The sequence below is a fragment of the Chiloscyllium plagiosum genome, unplaced genomic scaffold, assembly GCF_037043375.1.
Source record: "Chiloscyllium plagiosum isolate Xiang-an unplaced genomic scaffold, Cpla_swu_hap1 HiC_scaffold_19, whole genome shotgun sequence".
Lineage (NCBI taxonomy): Eukaryota > Metazoa > Chordata > Chondrichthyes > Orectolobiformes > Hemiscylliidae > Chiloscyllium > Chiloscyllium plagiosum.
The window spans coordinates 44,695,108-44,719,497 of record NW_028270157.1 but is presented as its reverse complement, the minus strand read 5'-3'; the positions used below and the strand labels follow the sequence as shown (position 1 = coordinate 44,719,497).

Below are 24,390 nucleotides of genomic sequence, written 5' to 3'. Positions count from 1 at the left end.
ATCAGGGTTATTTATCAGCAGGGTTATTTATCAGCAGGGTTATTTATCAGCAGGGTTATTTATCAGGGTTATGTATCAGCAGGGTTATTTATCAGCAGGATTATTTATCAGCAGGATTATTTATCAGGGTTATTTATCAGCAGGGTTATTTATCAGCAGGGTTATTTATCAGCAGGGTGATTTATCAGCAGGGTTATTTATCAGGGTTATGTATCAGCAGGGTTATTTATCAGCGGGGTTTTTTATCAGGGTTATTTATCAGCAGCGTTATTTATCAGCAAGGTTATTTATTAGCAGGATTTTTTATCAGCAGGATTATTTATCAGGGTTATTTATCAGCAGGGTTATTTATCAGCAGGGTTATTTATCAGAGTTATTTATCAGCAGGGTTATTTATCAGCAGGGTTATTTATCAGGGTTATTTATCAGCAGGCTTATTTATCAGGGTTATTTATCAGCAGAGTGATTTATCAGGGTTATTTATCAGCAAGGTTATTTATCGGAGTTATTTATCAGCAGGATTATTTATCAGGGTTATTTATCAGCAGGGTTATTGATCAGCAGGGTTATTTATCAGCAGGGTTATTTATTAGGGTTATTTATCAGCAGGGTTATTTTTCAGCAGGGTTATTTAATTAGCAGGGTTATTTATCAGCAAGTTTATTTATCAGATAACACACATCTAAGGTGATTGACAAAGGAATTACATGTGTGGCAAGGATTTGATTTTAATACACTGTGTTGTAGCCATCTGAATTGTACTGTCTCAATGAGTGGTGTTTGAATGGGTTGCAGAAACAGAATTGATAATAATTTTCAAACTGAAATTAGATAAACACTTAAAATACTCAAAGGACCATATGGAAGAAGAGGATTGATGCTATGTGGATAGCATGACTAGAGGGCCAGTACAAGCATGATGACTAGCTCCCTATTGTGCCATATCATTCTATTACTCCAGGAATTACCATTCTCTTATTCTTAGTGTCTTTCTGCCTCTCTACCCTTGGTAATGTTGTTGCTGTTTCTCAAGTAATTGGCTTCAACGTCAAGCCAAAGGCTTATTTACATTAGTGGGTCTTATATCACACGGGAAACCCAAAAGAAAGTTTAGTGTGTATGTCAGTGGTACTTTAACACAGCCAGTTCAGTGCAATTTTAGTGTGAGGTTTTGCAGTGACTGCAAAGAGCAAAGGGCACGATGAGAGCCTGCATGATGTGATTTCAACACCAGTATCTAAAGGACCTATCCAAAGATGGAATTTGGAGGAGTTCAGAATTAGAAGCAAATTTGACAACAGATTCAAAACAGTCTTAGGTTGTGCTCCATTCCAGTGATATCTCTGTTAATGTACTGCTGGGATTAGGTAGAGCTAGAGAGAAACGTAATTCCCTCGCAATGGGGGAATGAAATCTGCTTCTGCCAGAAAAAAAGCATGTCTGTAGGTGACCCATAGGCATGTTCATGGGTTCATTGCAGGAAGCCTAATCAGGTCAGGAAAGGTGAGTACAGTTGCACATTCCTGTACGTTCTGTGGGGTATGATTCACTACCATTCACTCATTTTGTCTTACGATTCCTATTTATTCATATCACTCAATTGCTCACTTTGCAAGTATACCCATCCTTCTCCCTTTGTGTACTTTGTTACATTCTAATCTATCTGTCCACTATTGCTATTCACCCTAATAGTCATCTTCACCAACTACACTGTATCCATAGGCTTAACAAATCTCATACACACTCTTTCCGCAATGCAGCAGAGCACAGAACATTTACGAAAGAACCAGAGCTGGTCCTTCACAGATTCCCAATGAGAGAAAGAAGAGCTGGAGATCAGGAGCAGTTCAATGTCCTTGGTCATTGAAAATTGGAGCTTCCCAGCTGTCCAGTGACACAAGTAAATATCAACACAAGGTATCAGCCATGGAACAATCAGTCATCTTGACCTGATTTCAACAGGAAATAAGACATTATCTTTTACAAAAAACTAAGTTACAACACACTTACCTTGCAAGCACTAATTCATTGTATTATACTTTGCCACACCCTTCATGCATGTAGCAGGAGTCCATGGACTTCCCTGAATGATAAATTCTCAGAAATGCTGATCTGTTCTGAAAATACACCAAGGAAGGACTCTTGCTTACCATAAGATCAGGGAAAACTGTGAATATTGAGTGAGTGGATGAAGGTCTCTGCTAGGGCTGCTCAGCTGAACCCAGATGGTATAGTTCAAAGACATTCAATGTATAGAGAAACGTATTATGAAGGAGAAGCAGAGAATCTGTGACGTACTGACAGGCTTTTCAAACACAATGATAACAATTAAGCAATCCATCTCAAGAATGAGTATGATGATGTAATGAGGCATTGCAACAATATTTTCTTGCAGAGGTAAGTGGCTAACTTTGTGAAACATCAAATGCAGCAGTTAAATGAATCCATGCACACTTAGACAGTGATCATATACAATATGTAGTCAACTTGTCTGCTGCCTTAATTAACATGGTAGATGCCCTTTTCTTGCCCTTAGAGTGCTGCACAGATTGGCACGTAAGGGCTCTCCAGCAGTGTGGTAAGAGTGAAGTACAGTTGGCCAATGAAAGAGAAGATTGCTAAATTGTGCACAGTTTCCCCCCCCCCCGGCCCCCCCCACCTAACCAACCTAATTCCCCCGCCAGTTAATGACTGATGTGCTATCATATGACCTAGTGTCCCCCTGCATTGGCACAAATGGAACAGGCTACAGCGGTAACCTCATGGACTCCAAAACACAGGAGTTATTGACCAAGAGATCCCAGTCATCAGATTCTTAGCAGTCTGTCTCTACCTGTGCACCATGTATACTTGGTAGGATAAGAAAGAGTAAAGCTTTGTAGTTCCACACAATTATGTGCCAGGATGTATGTGAAACTGTTGGGTTTTGAAGTTTCCACTCTTTAGTAGAATTGCAAAAAAATGATTAGTTTGAGTTATTTTCCAGTCCTGCCCATTCTTGGTTTCTGAGAGGCAGGTCATTTTTTAAAGTAATGAATTAAAAGGCTATGCTGTTTGTTTGTAGTGCTACTTTGCATTAGTGGCACAGTTTTGGGATAGTGGTGGTGGGCATGGGCGGGCGAGAGAATGATGGGATGAGTTAGTCATTGCATGTTGTTCTGACTTTATTTCTCTTGCTAATCCATAGTGAATGCAGTGTGCAGCACAACACAAACATCTTGGAGACTCTGGCTGAAGATTGCATCCAGATCTATCTAAAGCACTTGAAACTCATTCTCAACATTGACCAATCACACGATTAGTAATCAAATGGAGATGTTCAGGCATCATTGGTTAGGCTTTTGATAAGCATGATTAGTAGTTTAAAGAAGGGTGTCTCTCATCCATTTACAGTTACATCTTCTGGATTCTAGCAGGTTTGAAGAGGTTGGAAAATTTAGATTGCAGCAAAAATCTAGAAGTCTTATTAACATCTAAAGAAATACATTTCTGTCGTTGTGTACCAAGTGCACATTGACTGAGTTGAAGCCATCATCGAAAGTAAACACTTAACAAGAGAAGTTGTTACGACCACAGTTGGAGGAGTTTCTCTAGTTCCACTCGTCTACTCGTCAGAACATGCACTTAAATGTTTTACCCAGTTACAGATATGACCAATTATGTACACTTATCTTTCCCTTGCAGAATGCTAATCTGTCGGTCAGGTTTCTTTAATAAATGACTATTGATTTACTATAAAACAACAAATTATTTAAAAATATGCAAATGTATTAATGCACAGTTCAGAATATGTCAGTAAGTATATAAACATTTTCAAATATACTAACGTACACTTGCACACACACAGGCACACACCAGTTAAATAAATAATAAAGAATCTTTCTCTATAGAGATTAACTGTACAAGGACACAAATAAGACTTTGTCCCTAATTATGTTCGTATCCAAGATGGTGCTGGGAATGATGACTTTGTAAACTTTTCTCTGTACTCTTGTATCCCTGTACTTGAGTATACGTGACAGTAAAATCTAAAGCTAATTCTAATTTGTAAAAATAAAACAAGACCACTTATGAAATCTGAAACAACTGAGATGGGAGGAAAACTCCTTTTGTCTTTTCATCCAACTTCTCTGTGGGTCATAACACAAATTTTGAAATATTTAACCCAAGTCCTGATAAGTTCAACATTTTATTTCTCTATATTAATATGGAATGAAATATTTCATCAACAAAGTTTCTTTTGGAAACATGAAATTATCAATTTAATATAAAATAAAACCTGACTGAAGATGCAGAATTCATTAATGCACAATTTTTAATGTGAAAGTATAAATGTTTACCCTCTTTAAATAACCAAAAAGACACAAGCACTCATGCACAGACATAAACATATACACATACTTCAGGTAAAAGGAGAAAGTGTTTCTCTTTGCAGAGCTTCACTTTCAAAAGTAAAACTCTTTCTGGCAAAGGCTGGTTAATATTGAAGGCAAAGAAGTCTGTCAATCTGGTGGTCAAATCATGTGTTATTGTCCTCTGGGATTTTGGTAGACACTGCATGTTCAGGAACTGCAATATTGAGAAACTCTCTCAGTCACTGTTTTCTAGAAGAATAATGAGGGTTCACACGGAATTCACCACAAGGTTGCTTCAGGAACAGGAAACATAAGCCTGCAAACATTGTTTAAACAGGACAACCATAAAGCCTAGGAGTAAAACAAATCAGGTGTTTTCTTCTTGGTGAGTTTAACTAAACAAGACCTGCATTTATCACAACTCACATGGTTTCCAAGACTCCTTGCTTTTTAAAAAAAGTTCCAGTTTCCAAGGGCTTTTTGATGAATATTTGAAACCTAATCCAGATATTTGCATGTAATTTGAAATACACCTATTTTTCCACAATCCTTCAAACTTAAGTCCTCAAATATGAATACAAAGCAGCTTCAAAGCAAGGTTGACACCAGACACATATGGTGGTGACTGGGATATTTCTAGAAGCACTTCATTCATTAGATGTCAAGAGGAGTTGGATTGAAAGCTTTTTAGGATTGTAGCTGCATCAATTTTCAGCTCACATGCTGGGTTCCCAGGAAATATTTCAAAACAAGTGGAAGAGATTGTGTTGGGTGAGTTTCATGAACAGGTCACACACTATTTGAATTGTAAACAATATCAAGCAGCTACAAATCCTGACCATCATGCGACAAGCCGTAAACTACTCCAAGCCATCAACTTAAGAAGTGTGAGATCCATTAAGTACATTTTTTAAAAATTCACAATGTAATTTTAGTGACCTTTTAAAAATGCCATGCCGCAACAGTTTTTCAAATGAACTAATTCAACAACCTTTAAACATGCATCTTCGAAAACATGTTAATAATGGAAACATCTTCATAAAACATTCACATTTGGAGGAATAAAATACCATTTTCAAATGTGCATCATTTCAAAGTGTGAACACAGAAATGAAAATATTCTCCAATCTTCATCCACATTCACAAACACATGTACATTTAGTTTGTACATGTAACTAATACAGTGTGTTCGGTACCATCTTGATACACAGATAATTCAAAGATAAATGAGGACATAAGGAACCTGCAGGGGGATATAGTTAGATTGAGTGAATGGGCAAAAACTGGCATCTGGAGTTCAGTTAAGGAAAGTGTATGGGGAGGTAGGAAGAATCAAAGGCAGACTTTTATTTAACTGGAGAGAGACTCCAAAAATGTGCAGCCCAGTGGGGTCTGGGTGTTCTCATTGATGAAGCACAACAAGACAGCATGTAGATACAGCAAGTAATTAAGAAAGCGAATGGAATTTTCACTCTTATTGCTAAGGGTTTGGAGTTTAAAACCAATGAAGTCTTATTACTACTGTGGCAGTATATTGGCACCTGGAATACTAGATGCACTGGCATTGGAGGCAATTCAAAGATTCACTCAGTCGATTACTGGGATGATATGATTGACTTACAAAGAACAGTTAAACAGATTAAGCCTTTATTCATTAGAGTTGACATGCATTTGGGATAATCTTATTGAAAGATACGAGATTCTGAGGAGGCTTGATGGGTAGATGGTGAGAAAATGTTTCCATTGGGGGGGAATAGGAGACATGGTTGTAGAATAAAGGAACACACAATTACAACAAAGATGTGAAGGAATTTCTCCTCCCAGAGAGTACAGAATGTTGTCGAAGCTAGAAGACCATTGATGATCTTGTGTATTAGCAGGGCAGGTTTAAGGGACTAAATGGCCAACTCCTGCTCATATTTCTTATGTTCTTATGCTCTCTCGATTTGCCTGGATGAGTATAGCTTCAGTAAAAATCAAGAAGCTTGATTCCATCTAGGAACATGCGACCCACTTGTTTGACACTACATCAACAAATGCCCAGTTCCTCTACCACTGATGATCAGTATAGGCAGTGTGCAGCATTTACAAAATGCACTGCAGAATTTGACTGAGGCTCCTTAGACAGCAGCATTACCATTTAGAAGGTCAAGGGCAGCAGATACACAGGAACACCACCAGTTAAGTTACCCTCCAAGCCACTCACAGCCTGAGTGGGAAATTATCCACATCTGTCTTGTCCACAAAGAACAGTTTAAATCCAATCAGCCAAATACTGCACTATAGTCTACAGCTGTGGAACAGCAAAGTGATGGAATGTGTTTTTAACATTATGATCACCTGTACTTGCTCGGCCACAAGGCACTGAACTCCTGGCCTAATTACTGCTTTGGTCCAAATGCAGACACAAAAGCTGAACTCCAGAGGTGAGCTGAAAGTGACATTCCCTTATAGTGGGGCAGCATTTGACTGGGAATGCATAAAGGAGTCTTGGCAAAACTGGAGTCAGTAAGAATCAGGGGAAAGCTATCCACTGTTTGGACTCATACTTAAATAAAGAAAGATAGTTGAGATTGTCGAAGGTTAATCACTTCAGACCCAGTACATCACTGCATGCATTCCGCAGGGTGAGTTAATGTGGTCAACCTTTAACTGTCCCTGGGAAATAAATGCTGGCTTAGCCAGTGATACCTGTGTCTTATAAGTGCATAATTTTTTTTAAAAAGGGGAGCAGGGAGCCCCAGCAGCAGGATTCCCACTGTCAATCAAGAATTTTTCTTGCTTTGGATTTCCCAGAGACCAGAGATGCCATCAAATTTTGATGCAAAGTATGGATTCCCTGTTGCTGACATTTGATTTTGCTCTTAGCATTCATTTCTGCAGCATTTGCTCTTCTAGTTATACTATCTGAGACCCCAATAAAATAAGAGCAACGGGCTGTTTAAATGTCTTGCTTTATGTTGAACAAAGTGATCAGGGGTATTAGGCATTTTCTAGTCACCCTCCATTATCATTCTGTATTCTTTGCAGTGGTGTAACCAATATGCAGGAGTTTCTGTAATGATAAAGATTGCAGGATTACAGGATGGAAAAGATTACTCCATTAGATTTGTAATGTACATACCTTGCAGAAAACGCTGAGTGTGTTCCTTTGATTTGAACGTGCAGTATCCTTGTGTGTACTGGACTTTGTCTCCTCAGCAAGTGGTGACTGACTCACAGACTCTACGTCCCTCCGGTCCCCATGTAATTTGGTGATGTTGCTCTCGAGTAACCGTCTTTGAACAATGTTGTGAGGTTGCTGTTGGACAAACAGAAAACAAAAACAAAACAATGTTTGCACACTATTAAGTTCTCTCCACCACTGCAGTACTGAACTGCCTCAAAGTCAGGATCATCATTGGTTTTAGTCAAAATGGACATGGAGGCTAAATATTATGCTACTTTTCTTCATGTCTTTAGCATAAAAATAATGTCAAATGCTCCTGTGAACAGGGATGTTGTCCAGTTAAACAGTATACAGAAATATTAAGCATATGCCAATTTCTATTTTGTTTGTTTTTAATGCTGATACTGCTACCAATTCCTCTTTGGGCCTGTCTTTATGTCCTTACTGTGCTATGCCGTAGTAACTATGATACATTCTCAAGCAAGCAGTAGATCATAGTGATCCTGGAAGGCCAGATAAGGGAAGGGGAATTGCTTGGCAAAGTTGCTCCCAGCTGCTGCAGATATGTCCAACACATCTTCAAGATCCTAGTAGGAAAACTGAAATGCTGGAATGAGAAGTTCATGCAGTGTCTATTGGAGAGAAAAGAAAGAGTCTATTGTTCCACGCTTGACCCTGTCAACAGACCTGTAAGAAGTAAACTTTTCTCAGTTCTTATGAAAGGTCAGAGATCTGAAAGGTTAACTCCCATTTGCTTTTTGTTCCTCCAGAGATGATGCCTGACCTGTTGTATGTTTCTACTATTTATTTTAGTTTAGTTTTCCGGTAACCACTGTATTTTATTTTTGTTCAAAATCTGCGTGATTGGGAAATGAACTGTGGTGAATGTGGATTGTGCTTCATACTCTTGCTAGTGAAGTAGGTGGATGAACTTTAAAAGCTTGAGGCCAGCCATACTTCCATCCTTTGTTTCTCTGCAGTTAAGTTTGGCACACGTTATGTCCCTTGGTGTTAAGACTGGGGGAGGCAGAGGTGTCATGGTATTGTTTACTAGACTAAAAATCCAGAGAATTCAGCCAGTGTTCTGGAGACATGGATTCAAATCCCACCTTGGCAGTTGGTTGAGTTTAAATTTAATCAAGAAATTTGGAAAATAAAACTCATATGATGGTGACCATAAAACTGTCATCAGTTGTTGTAAATATAATCCTTCTGGTTTATTTTTGAACCATTACAGAAATTTACCATCCTTAACTAGTCTGGCATATACGTGGCTCCAGACCCACAGCAATGTTGTCGACACTGAACTAGCTGAAGTTGCAACAGCCTAACAAACCACTCAGTTCAAGGGCAATTAGGAATAAGCAAAAAATGCACATCCTCTGAAAATAAATCGAAATCCAGACTTTAGTATCATTATGCAACTGAGTCTAAATAACAAAATTGGTTCAAGTTATTGTCCTCTATTCTCAGGAAAAGCCAGTAAATATGATAGAGTTGTTTCCTTTTGTTTTGTTTCTGTCAGTGGAGAATTTGAAGCCGTTTGCCATTGTGAATAATTCATCAGTAATTATTTGATACATCAATAGAAAGCAAATAGGCTAACACTGCAGATGGCCTCAATCCTAGCCTGAAGAAACCTTAGATGGTAAAACTGAAAGCCCTATTCCTTTGTAGATGGTATGTACATATGTAACATGATGTGAAGGTTTTCCTGAGGATGACAGCATCACTTTGTACTTCCTCCTTTTCCAATGTCAGCCACTTTAAACACATCTGTACTCCCACCTGACCAGAAAACTGGGTCTAATATAACAAACTCACTGTGTACTGGAACAAAAGAACTGGTTCAAAGGTAGAAGACAGAGGGTTGTGGTGGAGGGTTGTTTTTCAGACTGGAGGCTGTGACCAGTGGAGTGCCACAAGGATCGGTGCTGGGTCCTCTACTTTTTGTCATTGGTATGATTTGGATGCGAGCATAAGAGGTACAATTAGTAAGTTTGACACCAAAATTAGAGGTGTAGAGGACAGCAAAGAGGGTTACCTCAGATTACAACAGGATCTTGACCAGATGGGCCAATGGGCTGAGAAGTGGCAGATGGAGCTTAATTCAGATAAATGTCAGGTGCTGCATTTTGGGAAAGCAAATCTTAGCAGGACTTATACACTTAATGGTAAGGTCCTAGGGAGTGTTGCTGAACAAAGAGGCCTTGGAGTGCAGGTTCATAGCTCCATGAACGTGGAGTCACAGGTAGATAGGATCATGAAGAAGGCGATTGTTATGCTTTCCTTTATTGGTCTGAGTATTGAGTACAGGAGTTGGGAGGTCATGTTGCGGCTGTACAGGACATTGGTTAGGCCGCTGTTGGAATTTTGCGTACAATTCTGGTCTCCTTCCTATCGGAAAGATGTTGTGAAACTTGAAAGGGCTCAGAAAAGATTTACAAGGATGTTGCCAGGGTTGGAGGATTTGAGCTATAGGGAAAGTTGAACAGGCTGGGGCTGTTTTCCCTGGAGCGTCGGAGGCTGAGGGGTGACGTTATAGAGGTTTACAAACTTATGAGGTGCATGGATAGGGTAAATAGGCAAAGTCTTTTCCCTGGGATCGGGGAGTCCAGAACTAGAGGGCATAGGTTTGGGGTGAGAGGGGAAAGATATAAAAGAGACCTCGGGGCAACTTTTTCACAGAGGGTGGTATGTGTATGGAATGAGCTGCGAGAGGAGGTGGTGGAGGCTGGTACAATTGCAACATTTAAGAGGCATTTGGATGGGTATATGAATAGGAAGGGTTTGGATGGATATAGGCCGGGTGCTGGCAAGTGAGACTAGATTGGGTTAGGATATCAGGTCGGCATGGACAGGTTGGACCAAAGGGTCTGTTTCCATGCTGTACATCTCAATGACTCTATGACTTTAACTTGATGGTGCTCTGTGCATTAGATCTCATGCTTTTGTTACTCGGTCCTGATAACTCAAGTCCTGCAAGCACTAAATGCAGACTTAAAAGTTATAAAAGGTTTTGAGTTTTGAAAGAAAATTTGCAGCAGCATATCCATAAATTGTAACTTCAGCAACATCTGTTCATTTGGACAAGATGAAAGCTGCAAATAAAGAATGTAGTCACATGGTAATAAATACCTGGCAAGTGTCTAATCCCCAATTAATGGCACTTCGGCAAAAAATGGAGTGCATTCGCCCACAACTTAAAAATTCTTCATACAAGATTTTTTAAAGGGATGTAAGAAAGAAATGTACTTCAGCAAATATCTCGCCCACTCCTGATATTATAGTCCATTCTTACACATTCACAACAAACATTAAAAACTTTGTACATACTGACAGTAGATTCAGGCTTTCAGAATAATGTAGACAATGAAAAGCTTTACTCTATATCCGGCTTATGCTGTACCTGATGTGAAGGTGTTTCATGTGACAATGTAAAATTGTTTCCTTCCATGCAATCAACATCCTATGTCAAAAATAACTAAGAACATAACTGATGTACAGAATGATCACTTTGGATTAATAGTGAACTGTTTTACTGTATGCAGCATTAAATAGAAGCACTGTACACAAGATACCTTCTGCAGAAATGATTTCAGAAATCCCAATTTCACAAAAGCACTGACGTTTTGTTCCAGGATTATATACTTACAAGTTGTGTATAAGAAATCAATCAAGTATCTTCTTAGATGTTAAGCCATGTTGCAAAGACTGAAGTCAACAGTAAAATCAGAATAAGTCAAATTTCAGGGAACCTATGCACAAAGTTGTGTGAGGTAAAGCTACAAGACAATCCAGGAGGGCCTCAAGGAACCCAATTGTGTAAAAAAGTACATTTATACAAAAATTGTGATGCATAAATATGTAAAAAATGACTATTTTTCTATTTGTTCACACTTCACAGTGGCTTGTACAGCAAAAGACTTTGAAATATTTTGAAAGGTAGTTCAGAATATTTTTTGACTTAGCATGCTGTCTTCAGATGGATATGACACAGTCCACCATGTCATCATTGCACTCAACCATGTTCTCCAGGATTGCATGCTTCAGTGAGAAATCTCTTTCTGGATATGAGTGAGACTATTTTGTGCTGAACTGCCACATCCTCTGAGTTTACCATGTGGACAACAATGTCATGCTATGCCTTAAATTGTTTCAGTCATCCATCTCTCCTCGGTGACATTCACTTTTCGCTTTGTGCCATGGTTAGCCACTTGCTGTGTCAACTTCATTTTGTTTTCAATCAACAGCACTTCTAACTTTCTAACTATAACCCTAAGAGTCATACTTATAGGGTTGAAATGTCCTTTCACAGGGAAATCTTGATGTCAAATGGTGGCTTGCCTGTATTTTTGCACTCCAGCATGGTCTAACTCCAGTACAATTGGTTGGCATGATCATGTGATAAGTGTGCATGTGTTTAACTAGGTTAGAGATATCAGTCAGAATTTCAGTTTGACATGGGATTTCCTATTCCACCAGTGGGAATAGTTAACAACTTCACCACAACAGGAATTGCAGGTTGTCTCAACTTGATTTCGCGAAACTTCTCTGCATATAGCGTTAGTATTACATTATATGGTGTGGTGTAAAATTATGTCCCAATACATGTGTGAATCATAATGTAACACATGTATTGGGCCAAGCAGTGGAATGTGGTGAAACGGTTAAAAATTATGTCCCAATACATGTGTGAATCTAACCGGAATGGAGGTGTTGCTTAGTCCCGTGTGAATCTTATTACACACCTCCCCGTGTGAATCTTCTTATCTGTATGTAACCAGAATGGAATGTGTTTTTTAGCCTTGCTCTGCTGTTCACATGAATGTTTATATCTGGAAAAGAGTATATCAGCTGGAAAAGTCTCCAGTTCGGTGAGTCTGCTCCGGGGTTACGTTTAACCGCCGAGCGTGGGTTGTTGGCAACCGCTCTACGAGAACTGACGGCTCCCAGTTCCGGTAACATGTAGAGTGAGTATAAGCCAGACCCGGGAGTCTGCTCCGGGGTTACGTTTAACCGCCGAGCGTGGGTTGTTGGCAACCGCTCTACGAGAACTGACGGCTCCCAGTTCCGGTAACATGTAGAGTGAGTATAAGCCAGACCCGTTGTAAGTCCAGTTCGGTGAGTCTGCTCCGGGGTTACGTTTAACCGCCGAGCGTGGGTTGTTGGCAACCGCTCTACGAGAACTGACGGCTCCCAGTTCCGGTAACATGTAGAGTGAGTATAAGCCAGACCCGTTGGTTGTGGCGACGCTGCGGGGAATAAAATGCTCATATTCTAGCAGACTCGCCTCTTGGTCGTTTGTTCTGTGTCAGACTACTCTCCTACGAACCTGACCTTGAGAATTTTTTAAAACATATGGGTATTGAGGAAATAATGATTCAAAATATTTCATGACAGTGCAATTCAGTCAGGACAATTGTTCAATATGCTGCCTAAAATACACTGTTGCACAAGGAATCCAAAAGAATAGAAATATTTTGTAAACTAAAATCATTACAATACTAGATTTTCTTTTCTTAGTGTAACGTTGCGTGAGACTTACTGATTGAATTAGATTGTAATTGATGTAAAATGTAGGAAAATCAATTCTCATAAATACAAAAATAAATTTATCAAATGAGAAGAGGGCACCACATACCTGGATACTATCAGTCAGTATTGGTTATATCTTGTTTCAATATGGTATCAGCTACTCTTGCATTAAACTTTTATGATTTCTTGCATAGTAAACAGAGAGGGTTGATATCAGGACCTAGAACAGTATCTTAAAAATCTATGGTTTGACCTTCATTGTTATTTTACTTATCTTTTTCTGTGTCTTTTTAATGATACAGCTCCACTGATAGTGTTGATTCAAAGTCCTAATGATAGTTGGACATAAGGAATAGGAGAGAAGCAGGACTTTAATCAAGCCTGCCGAACTATTCTATAAGGTCATGGCTAATCTTTCCCGGGCCTCAACTCCTTTTTCATGCCAACTCCTCATAGCTCCTTGATGTTCCAAATATCTACCTGTCTCCTCTTTAAATAACAGCAGTGATCTAGTCTCCACAACTCTCTGAGGTAGAGAGTTCTCGACTTTTGCTACTAAGAAATTTCTTCACATCTTTGTTTTGTTTCAGTGTCCCTTTATTCCGTAAATATGTCCCTAGTTTGAGAACTCCCCCCTAGTCAGAATATCTTTCCAACATCTAACCTGTCAAACCTCCTCAAAATTGTCCATATCTCAATAAGACGACCCCTCATTCTTCTAAATTCTACTCAAATAAAGACCTGAACTGTTTAGCCATTCGTGATATATCAACCCCTTCATCCAAGGAATCAATGTAGTGAATCTGTTTTGAACTGCCTCCACTGCCAGGATATGCTTTCTGAAATACAGGGACCAAAACTATACACATAACTCCAGGTACGGTCTCGCCAACAGCCTATGCAGTTGGAAGAAGACTCCCCTGTTCTTAAACTCTAACTCCTAGCAGTAAAGGCTGAAATTCCATTTGCCTTCTTCGTTATTTTCTTTTATTCATTCACAAGGTGTTGGTGATGCTGCTTAGGCCACTATTTATTGCTCATCCCCAGTTGCCCTTGAGAAGGTGATGGTGAACCGCCTTGTTGAACAGCTGTAATCCATTTGGTGTGGCTTGACCTACAATGCCATTAGGGAAAAAGTTGTAGGAATTTTACCTAGTGATTCTGAAGGACCGGCAATATATTTCCTTGTCAGGGTTGTGAGTGGTATGGAGGGGAACTTGCTGGTGGTAGTGTTCCCATGTATCAGCTGCCCTTGTCATTCTGCATGGAAATGGTCATGGGTTTGGAAGTTGCTGTCTGAGGAACTTTGATGAATTTCTGCAGTGTGTTTTGTACACTGATGGTACATTCTGCTGCTGTTGTGCATCATTGTTAAGGGAGCTGACTTTTGTGTATGTGGTACTTTTTCAACCAATTGTTGTTCACAGCAAAGTGCAGGCTTTGGCATCTCAGGCGTGGGGTAGGTGGAGGGGCCTAGCAGCTCTGGAATATCCTGAGAGGAAGTATCTGTGGTCTTGTGGCAGTGCTTCCTCAGTATGGGTGCCTACTGGCACCACTCTGTCTCCCTGAGGGGAAGGAGCACCTGGAGCAAGGTTGAGGTCCCTTTATCCTCTCTTGCCTTGTCATCGGTGCTGAGCACTTACAATAAATTAGTGTTGAATCAGGTACATATCCAGCAATACTCAGTTTGCTGAATTTGGCTCTCCATGGCAGCTGCCATCCTCTCCATGGAGTGAGCCAGACATTTGCAGGTCAGAGACAACATGGTGCTGATAACACTAATGGATCCTTCCATCCTTTGGTCCAATGCCTGTCTGTGCTTTTTGACAAAGTCAGTAATGGCTGAAACTCTGGGATCATCTTCTGCCTGGGGTTGAGCAGGTGCTGGACTCCAGTAATGTTCTGAGTGTTTGAGGCTTGGGAAGTTACTTCTTCAATCAGCTGTGGAAACACGTCACTGAAATAACCACCAGACTGTGCTCTTGAGTCTAATCCTGATAGGACAGCCACTGAAGTGTAAGTCTCTGAGCTAGTGGAGATGCAGATGAAAGCCTTGTCACTGCATCTCCTGACAGTTCAGTGGCATCCTCCTCAGAGGTGGAGGTGGAGCTGTGGATCTCTGGTGCTGGCCTCTTGGAGACTGAGGCTTCCTGGGTGCCATTACTGTCTCTTAAAGAGAACTCAGGTAATTAATTACGTCTAAGGGAATAAAGCCTGTGCAGATTAAGAATGGGTTAGCACTTGTGGTAGTTGGAGAGCAGCAAACAAAATGAAGCTTTCTGGGTGGTCTGCCACAATGTCTCCTCATTCCCACATCAGCAGTCATGCTCTTCTCCAGCCAAATCAAATATTTTCTCTTCAAATATAGTGTGGGAGAAGAAGATTGGCTGGCAGGAAACAGAATTTATGTAAATGTGCTTTTGCTTGATTGTTAGGGTATGGTGAGTGCAGAGGTCTGTGCTGGGTCTCAACTTTTTATAGTTCACATCAATGACTTAGGTGAAGGAAGACATGGCATGGTGCTAAATTTGCCACCAATGATGACACCAAGATAGGTAGAAAAGTGTGTGAAAAGACATACAGAGCTTAAAGACAAAAAGCTGAAAGATGGAATATCATATGAGACTATGTGATGTTGTTTACTGTGGAAGTAAAAATTAAAAAGCAGGGTGCAGAGGGATTTAGGTGTTTCTGGTGCATGAGTCACAAACATTACTGTGCCTGAGGTTAATGGATGCAATCCTTTATTCCAAGAGAAATTGAACATATAAATGAGGATGGTATGCTTCTGTTATATTGGGCGTTGGTGGGACACCTCACAAATACTGTTTCCAGATTTGGTTTCCTGAGGATGTAAAAGCATTGGCAAGAATTGTGAGGCGGTTTACTAGACTAAAACCTGGGATAAATGGTTTGTCCTATGGAAATAGGACTGGACATATATCCACTGCACTTTAGCAGAATGAGGGGTGACTTGATTGAAGTATATAAGATCCTGAATTGTCTTGACAAAGTAGATTTGGAAAGGATGTTTCCTCTTGTGAGTTAGTCCAAAACTAGGTGGCATTAGTTTAAAATTAGGTATCACCCTTTCAGGACAGAGCTGAGGAGAATATTTTTCTCTCAGAGGGCTGTGCAACTTTGGAACATTGCTTCAGAAGGCAGAGGAGGTGAGATGATTGAATTTTTTAAGGCAGAGGTGAATAAACTGTTATGGGCATCAAGGGATATCAGGGGTAAATGGGAATGTGGAATTCAAAACACAAACAGATCTGCAATGATATTATCAAAGGGATTTGGCTCCAGCCTTCCGGGCTGAATGGCCAACTTCTGCTGCTATTTGGTATGTTTTTCTGCAAGAACTTGCATTTATATAGCACAGTTCAGAATCTCAGTATAATTTAAAGTGTCTTACAACCAGTTAATTGCTTTTGAAGTTGTACTTACTTTTGTAATGTAGGGAAACATGCCAGCCAACTTACCCAGGGTAAAATCCTACAAACAGCAATGCAATAAATGCCTCAGATATTTTGTTTTACATGTTATTGATAGAAGGATAAATATGAACATGGACACCGGGAAGGTATTCCCTGCTGTTCTATGAAATAGTGTCATGAGACTTTTTTTATCCTATCTGAGGACTGATAGAGTCATAATTGTTACCTTTCATCTGAGAGAAGGTATCCCTGACTGTGCTGTGGTATCTCGGTACTCCATTGGCATGTCAACATAACACACATACGAGAAAAGGTAGCCATATCAAGCACAGGGCCTTAATTTGAATACATTTATTTTGTATTTTAAGCAATTTTGTTATGTACTCTGCATTTAGTGGAATGGCCCAAAAACATATATGGCATGGCATACTTCAGAACCATAATGGACATGTATGTCCCACCTCCCATTTTTAATATATGTTTTGTGATGACAAAACATGTGCAACGTTACTGAAACGGAGTTGTTGCCTACTTGGTAAATTATGATGTGGAGATGTCAGTGTTGGACTGGGGTGGACAAAGCTGAAAATCACATGACACCAGGTTCTAGTTCAACAGGTTTATTTGGACTATAACCTTGCGTTGTGTGATTTTCAACTTGGTAAATTATGATTGAGGCAAATAATTAATACAGAGTGGAAAGAAACACCTCACTGTTCTGCATTCTGTAAATAGTGTCCTGCACTGGCCTCCTGGCAACAAATTGAATTTGAAACACATAACATTTGTTCACTGAGTTAGGTACGCATGATTAGCTGCTGCAGTGACATGGAGCAATGAAGGAATTGTATTAATTCGTTCGCTGAGTCAAAAATCAATGAACACTCCCAAACTGCATTCAGTCTCTCAGCACCCAATTTCTCCAGTGATAAAATGTCATATGACAGATAATACCTCCAATAGCTGCCATGTGACTAACTTTTTCTCAGGCATCCCCCTGGCAACGATTAGTCTAATTTTTCAATATGCCCATCTCAGGGTAAAGCACTGTGCCATGGTAATACTCTTGTAAAATTGCCTCTTTATGATTCATTTAATCTATTACTCTCGTATTATATAGCTCTAATAGTTTTGTAGAACTCCAGTGCAAACTCTGAAAAGTAACTTTATGCTCTTAAGCTGCCAGTTGGATGATCAAGATGAACACCAAAAAGGACTTAGGTTGAAGCTATCAATGTTGAGGGTGATGGGCTTAGGTTAGGTTTTGAAAAATAAAAAGAAGAAACTGCACCACAAATGCTTCAGTGGGGACCTTGCAAATGAGAAACACTGATTTCTCGACCCAATTCTTCCATCTGTGATGCTTCTGATTTTATGTTAATTTATTTTAATAGGGTTATAGAGTCATAGAAATGTACTGCACAGAAACAGACTGTTTGGTCCATGCCGACCAGATATCCTAGATAAATCTAGTCCCATTTGTCAGCATTTGGCCCATATCCCTCTAAACCCTTCCTATTCATATAGCCATCCAGATGCCTTTTAAATGTTGTAATTGTACCAGCCTCTACCATTTCCCCTGGCAGCTCATTCCATCTTTTGCATGAAAATGTTGCCCTTAGGTCCCTTTTTATATCTTTCCCCTCTCACCTTAAACCTATGCCCTCTAGTTCTGGACTCCCCCATCCCTGTGAAAAGATCTTGTCTATTCACCCTATCCATGTCCCTCCTGATTTTATCACCCTCCATAAGGTCATCCCACAGCTTCGGCCGCTCCAGGGAAAATAACCTCAGCCTATTCAACCTCTCCCTATAGCTCAAACCCTCCAACCCTGGCAACATCCTTGTAAATCTTTTCTGAACCTTTCAAGTTTCACAACATTCTTCTTATAGCAGTGAGACCAGAATTGCACACAATATCATTAAAGTGGCGTAACCAATGTCCTGTACTGCAGCAACATGACCTCCCAACTCCCATACTCAATGCACTGAATCAATAAAGGAAAGCATACCAGATGCCTTCTTCACCATCTATCACTTTCAAGGAGCTATGAATCTGCACTCCAAGCATCTCTTTGTTCAGCAACACTCCCCAGGACCTTACCATTAAGTGTACAGGTCCTGCTCTGATTTGCCTATCCAAAATGCAGCACTAACATTTATCTAAATTAAACTCCATCTATCACTCCTTGGCCCATTGGCCATCTAATCAAGATCTCGTTATAATCTGAGGTAACCTTTTTTGCTGTCCACTACACCTCCAATTTTGGTGTCATCTGCTGTTCGCAGCCAAATCAATTATATACATGACAAAAAGCAGTGGACCCAGCATAAATCCTTGTGGCACACCGATGGTCACAAGCCTCCAGTCTGAAAAACAACCCTCCACCACCACCCTCTGTCTTCTACCTTTGAACCAGTTCTGTATCAAAATGACTATTCTCTCTGTATTCCATGTGATCTTAATTTTGCTAACCAGTCTCCCATGGGGAACCTTGTCGAATGCCTTACTGAAGTTCATATAGATCATGTCCACCACTCTGTCCTTGTCAATCCTCTTTGTTACTCTTTCAAAAGTACTCGATTAGTATCTCCCCCATCTCCTGTGGTCCCACATATAGGTGGCCTTGCTGATCTTTAAGCGGCCCTATCCTCTCCTTAGTTACCCTTTTGTCCTTAATGTATTTATAAAATTCCTCTGGATTCTCCTTAACTCTATATGTCAAAGCTATCTCATGTCCCCTTTTTGCCCTCCAGATTTCCCTCTTAAGTATACTCCTGCCACCTTTATATTCACTAAGGACTCACCCGATCCCTGCTGTCTATACCTAACATATGCTTCCTTCTTATTCTTGACCAAACCCTCAATTTCTCTGGTCATCCACCATTCCCTACACCTACCAGCCTTGCCTTTCACCCTAACAGGAACACACTGCCTCTGGACTCTTGTTGTCTCAATTTTGAAGGCTTCCCATTTTCCAGCCATCCTTTTTCCTGCAAACATCTGCCCCCAATCAACTTCTGAAAGTTCTTGCTTAATGCCATCAAACTTGGCCTTTCTCCAATTTAGAACTTTAACTTTTAGATCCTGTCTATCCTTTTCCATTACATGTTTAAAACTAATAGAATTATGGTCACTGGCCCTAAAGTGCTCCCCCACTGACACCTCAGTCACCTGCCCTGCCTTATTTCCCAAGAGTAGGTTAAGTTTTGCACCTTCTCTAGTAGGTACTTCCACATACTGAATCAGAAAATTGTCTTGTACACACTTAACAAATTCCTCTCCATCTAAACTCTTAACACTATGGCAGTCCCAGTCTCTGTTTTGAAAGTTAAAATCCCCTACCATAGCCACCCTATAATTCTTACAGATAACTGAAATCTCTTTGGGAATTTGTTTCTCAATTTCCTGCTAACTATTGGGGGATTTATAGTACAATCCTAATAAAGTGAATATTCCTTTTTTACTTCTCAGCTGCACCCAACAAACTTCCATGGATGTATTCCCAGGAATATCCTCCCTAAGTACAGCCATAATGTTATCCCTAATCAAAAATACCACTCCCCTTCCTCTCTTGCACCCCTCTCTTTCCTTCCTATAGCATCTATACCTTGGAACATTAAGCTGCCAGTCCTGTTGATCCCTGAGCCACATCACTGTAATCGCTATCAATTCCCAGTTCCATGTTCCCAACGATGCCCTGAGTTCATCTGCTTTACCTGTTAGGCCTCTTGCATGGAAATTACCTCTTTATGAGATACCTCTTTATCCCCCCCCAGACCTTACTAGTTTAAATGCTCCCAAGCAGTCTAACAAATCTCCCCACAATTACATTAGTCCCCTTCCCAATTCAGGGGCAATCTGTCCTTCATAATCAGGTCACTTGTACCCGAGAATCCAAAAAAGTGATCCCTTCTTCCTTGCATCAGCTCCTCAACTGTGCATTCATCTGCTCTATTCTGCTATTGCTATCCTTGTAGCACCAGGAGTAATCCAGATATTCCTACACTCGAGGACCTCCTTTTTAAATTCCTGCCTAACTTTCTATATTCTCTCCTCAGAATCTCATCTTTTTCTCTTCCTATATTGTTAGTTCCAATGTGTACAACAATTTCCTGCTGGTCCCTGTGCCCTTTGAGAATATTCTGCACCCTCTTTGAGATATCCTCGTTACATTAGAGCCGTTCTCGGTACCAGAAACTTGGCTGTTTGTGCTACATTCCCCTGAGAGTCCATTACGCCCTACATTTTCCAAAAAGCAAACTTGTTTGAGATAGGGATCGCCACAGCAGAGTCCTGCACTATCCACCTCCCTCTCCAACCTTTCCTGGAGGTAACCCATCTACCTAAATGTATCTGTGGTTTTTATCCCTTCCTATAACTGCCATTCATCTCACCTGCTAGCTCCTGTAAATTACTCATTGCCTCTAACTCTTGCTCCAACTGATCCATGTGATCTGATAGGATTCAAAACCAAAGACACTTTGGGTAGATATAATCATCAGTAACATGGAAACTCTCCCTGATTTCCCACATCTGACAGGAAGAACATATCACTCTATTAGAGGCCATCTTTGCACTTTAACAATCTACAGTTCCAAAAAATAGCACAGTCTTACTGCTCTAAAAAACACTGCTCCAGGCTAACTTAGTAACTATGTAATCACCAGAAAGTTAGAAATACCTTAGATTAGAATGCTGACCCTTCTGTTTGATTCTCAGATTAGTAATCCCCTCAAACTGAAGCTCCCCATCAAAAGCACAGCCTCATGATATTTATTGTTAGGTCTGAAGAATTGAAAGAAATAACTTTGATTACCTATTAAAGGGAAACATGGAAGCAAGAATCTCTCAGAAACAGTAAAATACCAGGAGTAGAGAAATATTGGAATCGAGTGTGCAAAATCCAAGCAATCCACAAGAAATTGATGCATGAGAGAGTGAAGTCTCTAATGAAAAAGATAATGATTCAAGAATGTGAATATTGTAACAGAATGTGAAAAAGGCTCGAGCCCATGGAATCTCTATGTAAATAGATAATGAGTCAGAGCATGAGCCATCAGCTGCAGCGCAAGTTTCTCATTGTTATATTTGTTACTTCTCAGACCCATGACGTTCGATGTATATCCTTTCTGTCAGTCGTGCTTTCAGCCTCTGATGCAACGTGTACCATTGAGTCATAAAGCACAGAAACAGGCTCTTAGGTCCAATCAGTCAATTTCAAGCTAAACTAGTCCCACCTGCCTACTCCTGGCCCATATCCCTCCAAACATTTCCTATTCACTTACTTATCCAAATGTCTTTCTAACATTGTAATAGTACTCATATCCACCTGTTCCTCAGCAAGTTCATTCCATTCGTGAACCACCCTCTGTGTAAAAAATTCTCCCTACATGTCTTTTTTAAATCTCTCTCCTCTCACCTGAAAAATGTACCCCCTAGTCTTGAAATCCCCCATTGTAGGGAAAAGACAATTACCATTAACTTTAGCTATACTCCTCAGTATTCTATAAACTTCACTTTCTCTCTCCTCCATTTCTGTCTTTAGCCATGCTTCAGTGAAATAGAACAAAGAGGCCAAAGAGCTGAGGAGATACCCTAATCCTCCAGATCCATGAATAACTGAAATGTAACATCAAAGATATTGAACCTTTCTGACCTGATGCCGATCACTATCTGCTCTGATAGTAAGTTTTGTGGTCCTCATAGTCCTCAATGTTAGAATTATGGTGCCAATGACATTGGTTGCAATTTCCCTATTTTAATTACAAAATGATCATAGTAGCTAACTTCCTCAATGTCAGAATCCTACCAATTAAAATTGCATGGGTAGAAACATGTTACAAGTGAGTCATGGCTCTCTTTTCACAGTCCTGCCCTGACCAAGCCAGAGGGAGTGGGTTTAAAATCAAGCCTTCTGTTTATGTCTCCTCTCCCTCCTTCTCCTATATTTCTTGTCATTCTCCCTTTCTATTTATTTTTCTCCATCTCATGCCATAGTTTCTTCCTCAGTTCTCGTCTACTATTTTCTCTTATTTATCCTGATTGTCTAAGCTTTTATTCCTGAGAGGTTTTCTCCAATGAACCAGAGGGGAGATGAGAAGAAAGTTCTTTGCTGAGCAACTTATTCCCTGGAGTGCACTATCTGAAAAGGTAGGGAAAGCAGATTGGATAATGGTTTCCAAAATGGAGTTGGACAAATACCTCAAACAAAAGATTTGCTTGGCAACCAGGAAGTGCAGCACAGTGGGAAGAATTGAATAGTTGCTTCACAATTCAGACACAGGCACAGTGGGTTAAATTACCTTTTTAGCTGTTGTATAATGCTATCTGTCTTGCCCATTTGTTTCATCTTTATTCTCCTTCCGGTCGTTATTTCTCCCTCTCTAATGTTTCTTCCAGCTGCTGTTATCGCTCTTCTTCCAATTGTCCTGTTTTTCTCTCATTTTTTTTCATTCTTACTGATATTTTTCTGTTCCTCCTTATATTTCTCCACAATTCTGTTTCTGTCCTACGTATCTGTCCCTCTGGTCTTATCTCTATCCTCGCTCGCCTGTCTGCTTTCACATATCAGGTATTTTCAGTGATACTGAACTAATTAGAATATAATTAGTTCTATTACTTTTTCCCAATCTGATGGACATACCGACTCAGTTTATGCATCCAGACCATGTTAATGTATCCACTAACCTGACACTGGAACAGACTCCAGCATTCTCAGGGAGGTAAAAACAATGACTGCAGATGCTGGAAACCAGATTCTGGATTAGTGATGCTGGAAGAGCACAGCAGTTCAGGCAGCATCCGAGGAGCTGCACCTTGGATGCTGCCTGAACTGCTGTGCTCTTCCAGCATCACTAATCCAACATTCTCAGCTAATCCATACTGCCCAGTTACCGTATGGATCTGCAAGGCTTTATTGCTGCAAGGCAACATTTTATTCAAATGGGACAGGACTTTTCCTTTAAAAGCTGTGCTGCCGATGAATAAACAGGCTAACAGACTCAAACTGTTGTTAGTTTTGGGATGTTAAAACAATCCTAATCACGTATTAATCACATAAGAGACGCACCACTGATTTCAGCATGGAGTAGATCTCAGCATTTATGTATGTGAAATATTTACATAAAAGGTGCATAGGTTCAAACTCGTAAATGTATATGCTGGAGCACCAACCATCACATATATTCATTCATATTGTCCACGTAAAAACGCACAAAACTACTGGAGAGTTCACATCGCACAAATATCGATTATAAGTATCACCGTCCCGCTACATTTCCCCGGATTTCTGCTGCTCACTGCAGGCAGCGCTGGCTACGTGTTGCCAACAGAAAGGACGACTCACCAGATCTTTTGATGTTCCCAATCTTTTCAGCCCATCCAGAGGGAGCAAGTCTGCTGAATCTTTATGAATAAACTGTGTGGCTTGCTTTAGCCGCCTCTGCTGGTGCAAGATAGCTTTGTCCCTGATTTCCATTTCATTTTTCTTCAGATTGGACATTGCTGCTGCAATTATTCCCCTCTCGCTTGCTTCCGCACTGTTACCCTGTCCTAATGCTCTCCGCTAACACTTTGCTCTGCAGCTCGCTGGCTCTGGGGCTTTCTCCTCCCTCCCCCAGGGTGTCTGCCTGCAACATACGTCACGATCAACACATTTCCCGAAATACCAAAACAAATCACCAGAAGAGATATGTAGGAATATAGAAAGCAGCAAATGAAAAAAAATACTGAGGTAGGAGAAGGTAAAATGCTACCAACACCTTATCGATTAGGACCAGCTTTTTTATTGTTAGGGGTCAGAATTGTTTTCAACACTGAATGAATAGGTGAATGGACTAATGCCAGCAAAACTATTCCACCCAGGCAGAATCAAGGCTTACCGAACAG

At 40.2% G+C, this 24,390-nt stretch overlaps 1 protein-coding gene across 1 annotated transcript in view; it reads right to left on the bottom strand.

Annotated features, from left to right (window-relative positions):
* nrip2 (nuclear receptor interacting protein 2) overlaps positions 1–24,080 on the bottom strand; it is a 76,290-nt gene extending 52,210 nt beyond the window's left edge. Inside the window, exons 1-2 of the mRNA XM_043709403.2 lie at positions 23,849–24,080; positions 7,480–7,656 (exon numbers count right to left, since the gene is read on the bottom strand). Coding sequence (XP_043565338.2) covers positions 7,480–7,656; positions 23,849–24,004 — 333 coding nt within the window. The 5' untranslated portion in view covers positions 24,005–24,080. The remainder of the gene's footprint in view (positions 1–7,479; positions 7,657–23,848) is intronic.
* Between the last annotated feature and the right edge of the window lie 310 nt (positions 24,081–24,390).